The 14208-nt window shown below is 37.8% G+C and overlaps 1 protein-coding gene across 5 annotated transcripts in view; it reads left to right on the top strand.

Annotated features, from left to right (window-relative positions):
• LOC130036687 (zinc finger protein 81-like) overlaps positions 1–14208 on the top strand; it is an 86184-nt gene that overhangs the window by 65893 nt on the left and 6083 nt on the right. For all 5 annotated transcript variants that reach the window (XM_056128581.1, XM_056128579.1, XM_056128580.1 and 2 more), the window contains one exon: positions 246–341. In XM_056128581.1, the coding sequence (XP_055984556.1) occupies positions 246–341 (96 nt within the window). The remainder of the gene's footprint in view (positions 1–245; positions 342–14208) is intronic.

Raw genomic sequence — 14208 nt, 5'->3', positions numbered from 1 at the left:
TGGTTACAGCAGCCTTATGAAATGAACATAAAACCTCAGTTATGATATTTCTACCCCTTCTCAGCTGCTAAGTGCTCTCGGAAATCTGATATATGTGACAGTGTCATCCTGATTTGTCCAACGTTCTTCAGAACCTCTTCACCTCTATAATCATTTAGTTTCCCCAGTAACATATGGTGTCTTTCAGAAAGAACAAGTGAAAAGCAATTAATTGGACCCAGTTCTCTATCATGTTTTGTTAACAGGTTATAAAATTCTCAAACCAGAGATCATCTACAAATTGGAGCAAGAAGAGGAGCCATGGATGCTGGAGGGCAACATTCCTCATCAGAACTATCCAAGTGAGTGACTGTGATTCACACAGGAGATATGGAAATGCATTTTTTTCTAAGAGAAGTCAGTGCTTTTAAAATTATATTATACTGCTCTTTTGAAGGTTCTAAACTTTAGCAGTGACTTGAGGATAGATTGCAATGACCTCTCATGTACCAAGTTACTCTCTCCCTTTATTTTCCTTACAGTGATCAACTGTGTTCTTTGCTTATTTCCTCCCAGGAGAATTGCTTCTGTTTCTATACTCCAAATGCTCTCTCTCCTTCCATCATATTCTTATGCTTCATTACTGAAACCACACTTCCCAGGATCTTAGATTCTTATCAAACACGTTCACATTTCAGTACATTTGCCTTCTTTCATGATCTGGTGATTTTCTTGCTTCTGTTCTTTCTCTTACCAGTGCCACTTTCTGTTCTAATTCCTTCTCATTCTCATTCTCATTCTCATTCTCATTCTCATTCTCATTCTCATTCTATTTCTCTCATCTCTCAGCTCATTCTCTTTTCATTCATTTTCATTCTCTTCTCAAATTATGGTCACCAGTCTCTGTTCCTATTCTCTTTGTAGATATAGCCTTCAGATATCTCACTCTTCTCCATCTTCCCTATTTCTAACTATCTCTCCAAATCTTCAAACTTTATGAGCACAGTTACTTGTCCTGTTTCTTTTAAAATCAATTTTATTAAGGTACAATTTACATAAGTGTACAGGTTGGTGAGTTTTTTTCTGTATTGAATCACGTGAATTATAAAGTTGCAAAATTCTTCATGATTGAGTTTCAAGTATACAGTGCTCAAACATCAGTCCCTCCACCGGTGTCCACTTCTCTCCACCAATGTCCCCTGTCCCTCCTGGCCCCCTTCCTACCTCTCTGGAAGTCACTTTTTTCTTTTTCCTCACCCCCTTTAAACATTGTGGTTTTTAATAATGTTACTGATAGGGTGCTGTACATATCACTGTATCTCGTTTCAGCACCCAGTGTTTGTTCAAAGTGACCACTTCCCTTTATTATTGTCATAGTGGTCCCTTACCTAATTTATTCCCCTTTCCCCCCTCCCCTCACTGGCACATTTGGAACTAAGGACCAGTTATCCTGCTCTTCATTTCTATTGCCTTTGGGCATTAGTTATTCTCCTACTAGTTTTTGGTGAAAAGTTAGATATATGTTTCCATTATTTATTTGTTTGTTTGTTTTGGAGGGACTTCCCGAGCAGTGCTCAAGGGACCCAAGGTTCATTCCTGGTGATACTTAACCAACTGGGCCAGATGGTTCAATGATCAGGCCAGTACTGTATGGGGGACACAAGGGCCACTCTTGGCTGTGCTTGGGGCTTTCCAAGGCTGTTCCTGGCCATGATCAGAGACTCTGTGATGTAGAATATCTGGTTTTGGTTCTTATGTGTGTAAGGCATGACTCCTGCTGACCCCTAAGCTATCTTCATCACCCATATTTTTCATTTTTATCAGGATGCTTATATTCTTTTTTATCATTGAGTTGTAAGAGTACTTTATATTTTTGGAGATAATTAGTTTGCCAGATATATATATATATATATATATATATTGCTAGTATTTTTTAAATCAACAACTTGTAATTTTATTTTCTTACTGGTGCTAAAGAGCAAGGCTTTAATTTTAATTTATCATCTTTTGAATGTTTTTAGTAATTTTTGGATCTGCCTAAGAAATTTTTGCCTACTGTAGGCACACAAAGATTTGATCATATTTTATCCTATAAGTTCCATCAGTTTAGCTATTTTCAGTTGAAGTGTGTGGTCCACTTTTTGTGTTTGATATAAGATTGATATTAATTGTCTTTGACATACTATCTAGTTGTTCTAAAATTGTTTGTCAAAGATACTTTCTTTTCTCTATTGAATTTTGTAAGCATAACTTGTGTGTCTATTTCTAGACTCTTGATTCTGTTCACTTGATCTGTATATTTTTAATGTATGCTTTATTATTATTATTATTATTATTAAAGTTGACTAGATTAACATGTCTGAAGACAACTGCCAAAGGAAATATAGTTTGTAACTTAAAGTACCTCAGTGAAAAGAACATGCCATGCCACTTCCACATGGAGAAGCACCAGGGTTAGCTTGGAGGTAGAAGTAAGGGAAAGGCAAGGGCAAGAGCCTTTATTGTGATTTATCATGGGAAGGAATGGGTGAGTCAGAGTAAGCAGGCTGGGGAGGTTTTTGGATTGATGAGCCTGAGTTGTTTCAGAGGTATCTGTTGGTAAGGATGATCCCTGGTTTCCTTGAACTTGGCCCTGAGGTGATGAGCGTAAGGCAGTAGTGGTTCAACCTGTGACAGCTCTACAAAGGAGTTATTGGTGAGCCTGGGCTCTGGAATGGGTTCGCTTATGTAAGGAAAGGGGGGGGGGGGTGTTTGTTTTGTTTTGTTTTATCATTGGGGTAGGATGGTACTAGAGAACCAACCATAGTCCTCACATGCAAGGCAGGTTCTTGCCCGCTGATGTTCACTGCAACTTGGATAGAACTGAAATTATTTTACTTTAAGTTAAATAAGTCAGTAGGTGGAGACCAAATACTAGATGATCTCACTCCTTTGTGGTATATCACTCTCACTGTCCCTGTCATCCCGTTGTTCATTGATTTCCTCGAGCAGGCACAAATAATGTCTTCATTCATCCTAGCCCTGAGATTTTAGCAAGTTCCACATTGGAGGCTCTTTCAGGGTTAGGGGAATGAGACCTATCTTTGTTACTGGGTTTTGGCATATCAAATACGCCACTGGGAGCTTGCCAGACTCTGCCGTGGGGACAGGATACTCTCAGTAGCCTGCCAGGTTCTCCAAGAGCAAGAACTAGACAATAAGACGTCCATGCGCTTCCGGGAGCTTGGTTTTATAGTCTCTGGGTCTTGGCCATTGATGGATTACATGGCGCTGGGGGTAGTTGGTGGTTGTAACGCCTAGCTACTGGAAGATGGGGGACTGGGTGGAGGAGGCCCAGTCCCAATCCGAGCAGGCTTGGAGATCTCAGCCCCGAGTCCCGCACACCTGGCTGTCTTCACTGGGTCCCCTTGGAGGGGGGCATGTTGAGTTTCCCTCCCTGCTGTGAGCAGAGCCCCGACAGCTGAAGACCTCTGGAACCAGCCACAGCCATACTTAAGACCACTCTCCACACGCTCAGATGTGCCTCACACATGAAGGAACCGGTAGAGGAACCCAGGTGTGCGGGACCTATGTGGTATATAGAGAAAGAAAACACTGCAATATACAGTATGGAATGATAAACCCTTTGACCTTTGACTGTAAAACTAAGAATACCAAACAGCGGGGTGAGGAAGCTGGAGAAAGGAAAAGTTGAACTAGCTGTGACACAAGGACAGTGGTGGAGGGTATTGAGTACTTTGGTATTGATGAAAGTGCAGTAACTTTGTATATCAAAACCATAAACATGTTACATAACCATAACCATGTTTCAATAAAAATGAATTAAAATTGGAGGAAATACAGGAAATAGAGAAATACAAAAAGATAGTTAATGCACTGTTCTTTTGGCTAACCCATTCTTTTAAAATTAGTATTTTTTCTTTTGCTCTTTGGGACACACCCAGCGATATTCAGGGGTTACTCCTAGCTCTGTACTCAGGAATTACTCCTGGCAGTGTTTGGAGGACCTTATGGGATGCTGGAGATAGAACCCATGTCAGTCATGTGTAAGGCAAACGCCTTACCTGCTGCCCTACACTCCAGCCCCACCATCCTTTTTTTAAAAAAAAAATTATTGTAGCTTTTCTTACAAGTCTTGAAATCAGGTAAATAAGTTCTTTAGATTTGCTTTTCTATTTATATTGACTCTTCTAGGTCATTGTATTTCCACAAAATTTTATAATCAGTTTTTAACATTTTTAAAAAGACTTGCTGGGATTTTGTTTGGAGTTGAGATGGCTCTAGAGAATAGATTTTTTTTTATTAATTTTTATTAGTGAAACACCATGAGGTACAGTTGTAGACTTACAAATTTTTTGTGCTTGAGTTTCGATTATACAATGATCAAATACCCATCCCTCCACCAGTGCCCATTTTCCACCACCATGGATCCCAGTATCCCTCCCACCCCCATCCCACCCCCATCCCACCCCACCCCTGTGGCAGGGCATTCCCGTTTGTTCTCTCTCTCGTTTTGGGTGTTATGGTCTGCAAAAGAGGCATTGAGTGGCAATCATGTTCGATCCATAGTCTACTTTCAACATGCATCTCCCATCCTGGGAGGATCCTCCAGACACACTTTCTTTGGTGCTCCCTTTAGAGAATAGATTTTTAAGGTGAATTGACATCTTAACAACATGAGTCTTCTATTTGTAAAACTATTTTTACATTTATTTACACCTTTATTTTTCCAGCAAAACTTTCAAGGGCTAGAGAAATGGTACATTGTGTAGGGCATTTGTCTTGCACACGGCTGACCAAGGTGCATCCCCAGCATCCCGTATTGTCCCTGGAGCCTGGAGCCCTCCTAGGAGTGATTCCTGAGCTTAGAGCCAGGAGTACACCCTGAGCACTTACAGGTGTGACCCCTTCACAGAGTAAACAAAAATGGTGTGTCTGTGTGTTGGGGGGCGGGGGTTCTTATATATGTCATTAAATTTATCTTTACTTATTTGGATTTTAATAATTTCCTAAATTTTAGTTTTTTAGTCTTCATTGTTAACAATAGAGTTTGGTACATTGATTCTATGTCCTGAAGCATTGTAAAATGCATCCATTAGTTTCTCTATAGGTTCTTTAGGGTGTTTTATATAACCATTATCACTTTATGGATACTTGCTTCTTAGTGTCTAATCTCATGCCTATGTTTTTCCTTTCCTTTTTGAAATAATGAAAGCTTTATGTTGAAGTGGTGAATAATGGCAGGCTTGCCCTGTTTCCAATATTAGGGTCAAAACTTTTATCTATTAAGTATGATCATCCCAACCTCAGATATTCCTTCATTTCTTTCTATTTATTTAAATTTTTTAATTGAATTACTGTGATGTGCACAGTTTCAAAGTTGTTTTTGATATGAGTTTCTATCATCATATAATGTTCTAACACCCATCCCTTCATCAGTGTATATTTCCCGCCACAAATGTTTCTCTCCAGTTTCCCTCCTGCCCCACCCCTATCCCACGACCTGCCTCTATGGCAGACACTTTTGTTTTCTCTCTCTCTCTCTCTCTGTCTCTCTCTCTCTGTCTCTGTCTCTCTCTCTCTCTTTAAAATTACTTCCTAACCCTAGTTTGTTGAATATTTTGTTTTGTTTTTGTCAAGTACCTTTCTTCATATATTAAGTGAGCATTATTTTCATATATTAAACAAAGTTTGTCCTATTGAGAAAAGTAATAATTAGCTATAGGTTATTACCCTTTCATATTTTGGAATTCTTTGTAATGATATTTTAAAGTCATTGCTTAGAGCTTGGTGCTGATAAAAAAATCTTTTTATTTTTCTTGTATGTTATTCCTTTTGTCATTTCTGCATTGCATTTGTCAGATTTTGATGTTAGGGTTATACTAGCCCACAGAAAATTTATGTAAAGTAGTCCCATACCTATTTTCCAAAGTAGTTTAATGATGTTGCTTCTTTTGATATTTCATGGAATTCTCCAGTGAAACCATCTGGACCTGGAATTTTCTTGATGGAAAATTTGTAATAACAGATTCAGATTCTACATTAGGCATAAGGCTATTAAGATTTTTTTGCTTCATCTTTTGTCATATTTTCTAAGGATTTTGTTTATTTCCTCTGTGTTGTCTAATTTGTTGTCACTGCAGTGTATTCTCATCCTCACATATGGTCTCATGCATATGTTCCATCTAGAGAAATGTTATTTGTGTCCCTAAAAATATGTATATTCAGCCCTCAAGGGGTATTGTGCTCTCTAATATGCACATCAGGGTTCCTTGCGTATTGTGGTAACCTATTACTAAAATTTCAGCTGTCTTTTCAATTTTATTTTTATGTAAAAACTGACAAATAGATTTGAAAATTTATATAAATATTCAAAGGATCTAGAACAGCACACTCATGAAAAAAGAAGAAAAATATGGAAGATTTACACTATTATTTAGATATGCTGTAATCCAAGGAGTATATTATTTTCATTAGGCTTTTTGGGCCACATCAAAATTGTCCAGGAGTTACTCCTGGCTCTGCACTCAGGAACACCTCCTGGTGATAGTCAGGGGATCATATGGGATGCCAGGGATCAAACCTGGGTAAGCCACCTGCAAGACAATTGTACTACCCACTATACTATCACTCTGACCCCAAAGAGTACATTATTTTAAAAATATTTTTATTTTGTTTTGTTTTGTTTGGGACATACCCAGCAATGCTCAGGGCTTACTCCTTTCACTGAACTCGGAAATCACTCCTGGCATTACTTGGGGGACCATATCGGATGCTGGGGATTGAACTCAGGTTTCCACATGCAAGGCGAGTGCTCTACTTGCTGTGCTGTCTCTCTATCTCTGTTAAAAACAACTTAAAATTGAGGCTCTATGATTTTTAAATTGTTAATGGTTTCCTGTGCATATAAGTCCAATACCATACCCATCATCAAGCACCCCAAGCACCCCAATGACCTTTCCTTTCAACCCACTCCCACCAGTTCAATTGTGTGAATAAGTTCTTCCATTGTGTTGTCTTTGGTCCTTTGTCCCGACTTTGCTGTGTATCGTTAAAGTTCCACATATGAGAGAGGTTATTCTGTATCTATCCCTTTCTTTCTGTCTTTACTCAGCATGATATCCCTATTCATGTTGCTGCAAATTACATGGTTTTGTTCTTTCCTAAAGGTGCACAGTATTCCATTGTGTATGTGTTCCACAACTTCTTGCTGCATTCATCATAGTTAGGCATTTGTGTTGTTTCCATACCTTGGCTATAATACTAAGTGCGGTGATGAACATAGGTGTACCTATATCATTTCAATTTTATGTTTTTGTGTTTTGGTGCTGGATGTCAAGAAGTGGTATCCCTGGATCCTATGGGATTTCTGTTCTATTCTTATTTTTTGGAGAGATCTCTATATTACTTTCCATAGAGGCTATACCAGGTGATAGTCCTACCAACAGTTGGATGAGGGTTCCGTTCTCACCATAGCCCCACCAATATTGGCTGTTTCCAGACTTTTTGACGTGTGCCATTCTCACTGGCATGGGATGATATCTCAATATTGTTTGGGTTTTCCTAATCATGAGTGACAATGAACATTTTCTCATATGCCTATTGCTCACTCATATGAGACTGTACTTTATTGAAATGGAGCCATAACATAAGAGAAGAGTCCAAGAATAGACCTGCACATATATGGACAGTGTTGAGTTTTGACAGAGGTATACCAATGCAGTGCATTGGGGGCAAAGAAAAGGTTTTCAACAAATTATTCTGGGACAAATTGATATCATTTGGTTTGCTGTTTGTCTTACACATTACTTTGCTTTTACCAAAGACCTACATTAATACCTTTTTTCACTAACTGAAAGAAATACAAAGAGGATTTCTGCTTTTACAACAAAAGGCAAATACATTCAGCATTTGGTTTGCAGCAGCTTTTATAGGGACAGTTTACTCACAAGCAGTGAGAGTGGTACTTCCAGGCTCATTCCCAAGAAATGACTTAATGCAGGCTGTGTATTTATTATATCATTCCTGCTTTTACTGAATGTCAGTGTTGTTTTAGGTTGTATGTTATTTGTCATAATTTGATAGCTAATTTTGGAATCTGAAAGCACCCCAAATTTAGTTTAAATTCATAGTGATTGATTCTTTCTTCTGTACTATTTTCTTACCAAAAATTTTTTAATGGGAATGCTCTCCTTTTGGATAGTAGGAGAAACTCGTATTGAAGGGAAAAAATTCATATCAGGGCCAGAGCTGGTAAGGACTTGCCTCGGGTTCCATCTCAGCATTCCACATGGTCCTTCAGGCATTGACAGGAGTAATTGAGTGTAGAGCCAGGAGTACGCCCCGGGCACTGCTGCTGTGGCTCCCAAATGAAAACAAACAAAAACTCAACCAACCAATCTGTTTTGTTATTGGTTTTTTGGGCCACACCCAGTTTACTCAGAGCTTATTCCTGGCTTTGTGCCCAGGGATCATTCCTGGTGGGAATCAGGGGCCTATATGTCCTGCCAGGGTTAAAATCCAGGTCAGTGGCATGCAAAGCCAGCACTCTACCTGCTGTACTATTTCTCTGGCCCTGACCCATATCTATCCAAAAAAATCACCTTTATTATAGAGTTTTGGACCTCTGGTATGACTGACTTTTTTCAATAAGACTCTGGAAAGTATACCTTAAAAACTTTAGTGAAAACTCTAGAGTTGCCAAAAGAACTTTTTTCTGGTTCATCATATATTGAGGGATTTTTGAAGCATATTCTGCATATAACATTGTACTCTTATATTGTTCTGTGGTTATTTTCGATGCCAGGCAATGAGCTAGGTTCAACTCGTACTGAAGATGCTGTCTTCCCTAAGGTTTCTGGGCAACTCAGTTCCCTGTTCACATTTCTTTTGATCCTCTAAAATTGGCCAGCTCTTGTTCACTCAGCCAGAACATTTTTTGTTTTGTACTGTCTTTCTTTTTATTATAGCACTGTGTGTAGAGTGATTTTAGAAGCTTACTTTACCATACTATCAGTGGGATTCTTACAATTGATTCTTGTACACTGACTTTGTATTATTGGGACCTTCATATATTCATTTACTAATTCTAGTGAGCATTTGTAAATTCCTTGATTTGGGGGCATGCATTATCATCACATTTTATCTTTTCCTTTTAAATTTGAAGGTTTATTCAAATTCAAACTTAAATGCAGGTGGTTGGTTTGAGGAGGGTTGGGAGCATGGAGTCCACGTGCAACAGTATTCAGGAGCTACTTTTGGCTCTCTGTGCTTGGGGTTACTCCCAACAGTGTGGAGGACCATTCAGTGCTGGTGTTCTGGACCTCCTGCCTTACAGAGCAAGCTCTCAGCCACTGAGCTATCTTTCTAGGCCTGAATGTTCTTTATTTTATCTTATCTTGTTTCTAATCCAATGGCAAAACATTTAGCCTTTCAGCATTTAGTGTACTAGCTGTGCTTATCCTTAACTGCCCTTTATTAACTTGTGGCAATTTCTTTCTGTTCCTAGTTTTACAAGAGTATATAATTTAAATAGATATTGTATTTTTCTGTGCTTATACTTTGTTAATTAAGATGAACATCTTGTTCTGCTATAATGGCTAGTCACTGATTTCTGGATATGACCCTGTCCTGACATTTCTAGGATAAACTTTTCTTCATCACACTATTTTATCTTTCTTACATATTTCTTAATTCTAATTTCTAATATTTAGTAAGGACTTAAGTCTGCTTTTGGAAGATTTTAGTCTTTCCTGATTTGGAACTTTTATTGATGACATATTTTATTTATTGAATTGTTTTCTTTCTTCTTTTTTTCTTTTGGTTATGGGGCCACAACTGACTGTGCTCAAGACTGGCTCCTGCCTCTGCACTCAGGGATCACTCCTGGCAGTTTCAGGAGAGCTTTTGGGGTTCTAGAGATTGAACCCAAGTCAGCTCAATTCAGGTGCCCTCCTTGATGTACTATCTCTCTACCCAAGATCTTTGATTTTAATATTATATCAATAATCTCATAAAATGAGTTGGGAAATTTCATGCCTGTTCTGTTTTCTCTTAAAGTTTTTATAAATTATTTTTACTTGCTAAAATATTTCAGTATTCATACCTCTGTTTTGGGATTTTTATATAAGACTTCCTTAAATTATATATGTATATGTATGAATATACATATACATGTATATATATTTAAGTACATGACAAAATTCACTAGTGACCTAATCTTGACCTGATGATTTGATTTTGCAAGTGAGTATAACTTTAATTTCCTATACACTTTCTTTACTACATATAGGGATAGTCATATATTTCATTTATTCTCATTTTGATCACTTGTTCAAGAAATCAAGACTGGAAAGACAGTACAGGGGTTAAAGTGCTTGTCTTGCATGCATCCAGCTCTGGTTCAATTCTGGCACCATTTAGGTTCCCCAAGCACTTCCAAGTGTGATTGCTGAGCGCTGCCAGGTGTACCCACAGTCAAAAAAATGTTTTTGTATTTTTCTAAGTTGTAAGTCTTTTGTAATATAGTGATTTCATACTATTCATAGATTATTGTTTAATATTTGTTATATGTTCAACAATGTGACTTCTTTCTCTGAAATTAATAGAATCATAATACATAAAAACTAAATTTGTATACATCTAGCAGCATATCTTCAAAATGTATAAAGTAAACATTGATAATATAAGGATATATAAGCAAAATATATAACTGGATTGGCCCCTTTTACATACTTATCTCTGTAACTGATACAGTGTCAGATCACTGGAAGATGTAGAAGATTTAAACTTGATAAACCAATATGACAGAGTTGACATACATTAGGTCACTGCATCCAACAACTCTAGAATATACATTCTCTTTATTTTTTTATTTTTTATTAGTGAAACACCATGAGGTACAGTTGTAGATTTACAAATTTTTGTGCTTGGGTTTCAGTTATACAATGATCGAGTTCCCATCCCTCCACCAGTGCCCATTCTTCACCACCACTGATCCCACTATCCCTCCCATATGCTTAAGGCACACAGACCCAAATAGACCCTTTGGAGGGACAGCAAAACTAATTGTAATAAATGTGAAAAGATTGAAATTCTACACTCTGTTCGCCCCTATTGAAGTAAATTAAGACTCTGAACAGATATACAACTCAAGGATATTCAAATGTTTGAAAAATAAGCAATAAACATCCAGATATTCCACACGGCAAGAATGAAATCACAATGGAAATAAAAATATTTTGAGTATTATAATAATAGAAATATGACGCATCAGAATTTGTAGAATGAAGTCAAACCACTAAGTTGGAAATTTATTGCTTTTTGCAAATATATCTAACAAAAAGTTAGAAAAATTAAAATTGGTCATCTAGTTTTATATAGTAATGAAAATAAACAAATTCTAAGAATGGTTTTTAAAAATGAATTAAATTGATAACTATCTAGTAATATTAATGGATAAAATACAGATTATTAATCATATGAATTATAAAGGAGCACCACTGCAAATTTTACAGATATTAAAAATTTTGAAGAGCTATTATAACTTTGTGTCATTGTATTTGATAACTGAGATGAAGAGGACAAAGTCCTAGAAAAACACAAATTGCCAATAATGTCATAAAAAGAATTAGAAGAATAGTAGTAGCAATTTGCTTTTTATGCTTTTGGAGGATTATAATTTTATAACTTAAAATTTTTTTAAATTTTTTTTTTATTTTTAGTGAAACACCATGAGGTACAGTTGTAGACTTACAATTTTTTGTGCTTGGGTTTCGATTATACAATGATCAAATACCCATCCCTCCACCAGTGCCCATTTTCCACAACCATGGATAATATCCCTCCCACCCCCATCCCTCCCATCTCACCCTGCCTCTGTGGCAGGGCAATCCCTTGTGTTCTCTCTCTCCTTTTGAGTGTTGTGGTCTGCAAAAGAGGCTTTGAGTGGCAAACATGTTCAGTCCATAGTCTACTTTCAACACGCATCTCCCCTCCTGGGAGGATCCTCCAAACACCCTTTATTTGGTGCTCCCTTCTCTATCTGAGCTGCCCTTTCCTCTAGAATGCCTGGCTGGCCTCTGAGCTATGGAGTAATCCTCCTGGTGTTGATCTCAGCTACTCTTGGGTATTAATCTCATATTTTGTTTCTTTATATTCCTCAGATGAATACAATCTTTCTATGTCTATCCCTCTCTTTCTGACTCATTTCGCTTAGCATGATACTTTCCATGTTGTACCACTTGTATATAAATTTCATGACTTCATCTTTTCTAAGAGCTACATAGTACTCCATTGTGTAGATGTACCAAAGTTTCTTTAACCAGTCATCTGTTCTTGGGCATTCAGGTTTCTTCCAGGTTCTGGCTATTGTAAAGAGTGCTGCAATGAACAAACAAGTGGAGATATCACTTCGACTATACATTTTTGCCTCTCTGGGATATATTCCCAGGAGTGGTATTGCTGGGTCAAATGGGAGCTCAATTTCTAATTTTTTGAGAATCGTCCATACTGTTTTCCAGAAAGGCTGAACCAGTCGACATTCCCACCAACAGTGAAACAGTGTCCCTTTCTCGCCACATCTGCGCCAGCATCAGTTTTGTTCTTTTGGATGTGGGCCAGTCTCTGAGGTGTGAGATGGTATCTCATTTTGGTTTTGATCTGCATCTCCCTGATTTTGAGGTGCATCTCCCTTTCCTTTGAGGTGCAGAGGCTTCGTAGTTTAAGATAGTCCCATTTATCTATCTCTGTTTTCACTTGCTCGGCCAGTGGCGTGGCATCTTTGAAGATACCATTAGCTTCAATGTCATGGAGGGTTTTTCCAACTTTGTCTTCAATGTACCTTATGGTTTCTGGTCTGATGTTGAGGTCTTTAATCCATTTTGATCTTACTTTTGTACATGGTGTTAGGCAGAGTTCTGAGCCCACTTTTTTGCATGTAGCCGTCCAGTGATGCCAGCACAATTTGTTAAAGAGACTTTCCTTACTCCACTTCACATTACTTGCACCTTTATCAAAGATTAGATGATCATATGATTGAGGGGAGATGTCAGTGTATTCAACCCTGTTCCATTGGTCTGCAGTTCTGCCTTTGTTCCAGTACCATGCTGTTTTAATTATTACTGCTTTGTAGTACAGTTTGAAGTTAGGGAGGTTGATTCCTCCCATTTTCTTTTTCCCAAGAATTGCTTTAGCTATACGTGGGGGCTTATTGTTCCATATAAATTTCAGGAGTGTTTGCTCCATTTCTTTGAAGAAGGTCATGGGTATCCTTATAGGGATTGCATTGAATTTATACAATGCTTTCGGTAGTATTGCCATTTTGACAATATTAAGTCTCCCGACCCATGAGCAGGGGATATCTTTCCATTTCCTCATGTCTTCTTTTATTTCCTGAAGTAGCGTTTTGTAGTTTTCTTTGTACAGGTCCTTTACTTCCTTAGTTAAGCTGATTCCTAGGTACTTGATTTTCTGGGGCACAATTGTGACCGGGATTGTTTTTTTCATGTAGCTTTCTTCTCTCTCACTGTTTGCGTATAGGAAAGCCATGGACTTTTGGGTATTGATTTTATAGCCTGCAACTTTACTATACAAGTCTATTGTTTCTAGGATTTTTTTGGTGGAGGTTATTGGGTTCTCTAAGTATAGTATCATATCATCTGCGAACAGTGAGAGCTTGATTTCTTCCTTTCCTACCTGAATGCCCTTAATATCTTTTTCTTGCCTAATCGCTATTGCAAGTACTTCCAGTACTATATTGAACAGCAGTGGAGAAAGTGGGCGTCCTTGTCTCGTCCCTGATCTTAGAGGGAAGGCTCTCAGTTTTTCCCCATTGAGGATGATGCTTGCTGTAGGCTTGTGGTAGATGACTTTAACTATGTTGAGGAAAGTCCCCTCTATACCCATTTTGACTAGGGTTTTCATCATAAAGGGGTGCTGGATCTTGTCAAATGCTTTCTCTGCATCTATTGATATGATCATATGCTTTTTATCTTTTCTTTTGTTGATATGATGGATTATGTTGATTGATTTCCGAATGTTAAACCATCCTTGCATCCCTGGGATGAATCCTACTTGGTCATGGTGTATGATCTTTTTGATGAGTAGTTGGATTCTATTTGCTAGTAGTTTGTTGAGGATCTTTGCATCTGTGTTCATCAGGGATATCGGCCTGTAATTCTCTTTCTTTGTGGTATCTCTGTCTGCTTTTGGTATCAGTGTGATATTTGC

This window comes from Sorex fumeus, unplaced genomic scaffold (assembly GCF_029834395.1).
Source record: "Sorex fumeus unplaced genomic scaffold, SorFum_2.1 ptg000065l, whole genome shotgun sequence".
Classification (NCBI taxonomy): domain Eukaryota; kingdom Metazoa; phylum Chordata; class Mammalia; order Eulipotyphla; family Soricidae; genus Sorex; species Sorex fumeus.
The sequence above is the reverse complement of the archived record's forward strand: the minus strand, read 5'-3'. Positions and strand labels throughout refer to the sequence as shown.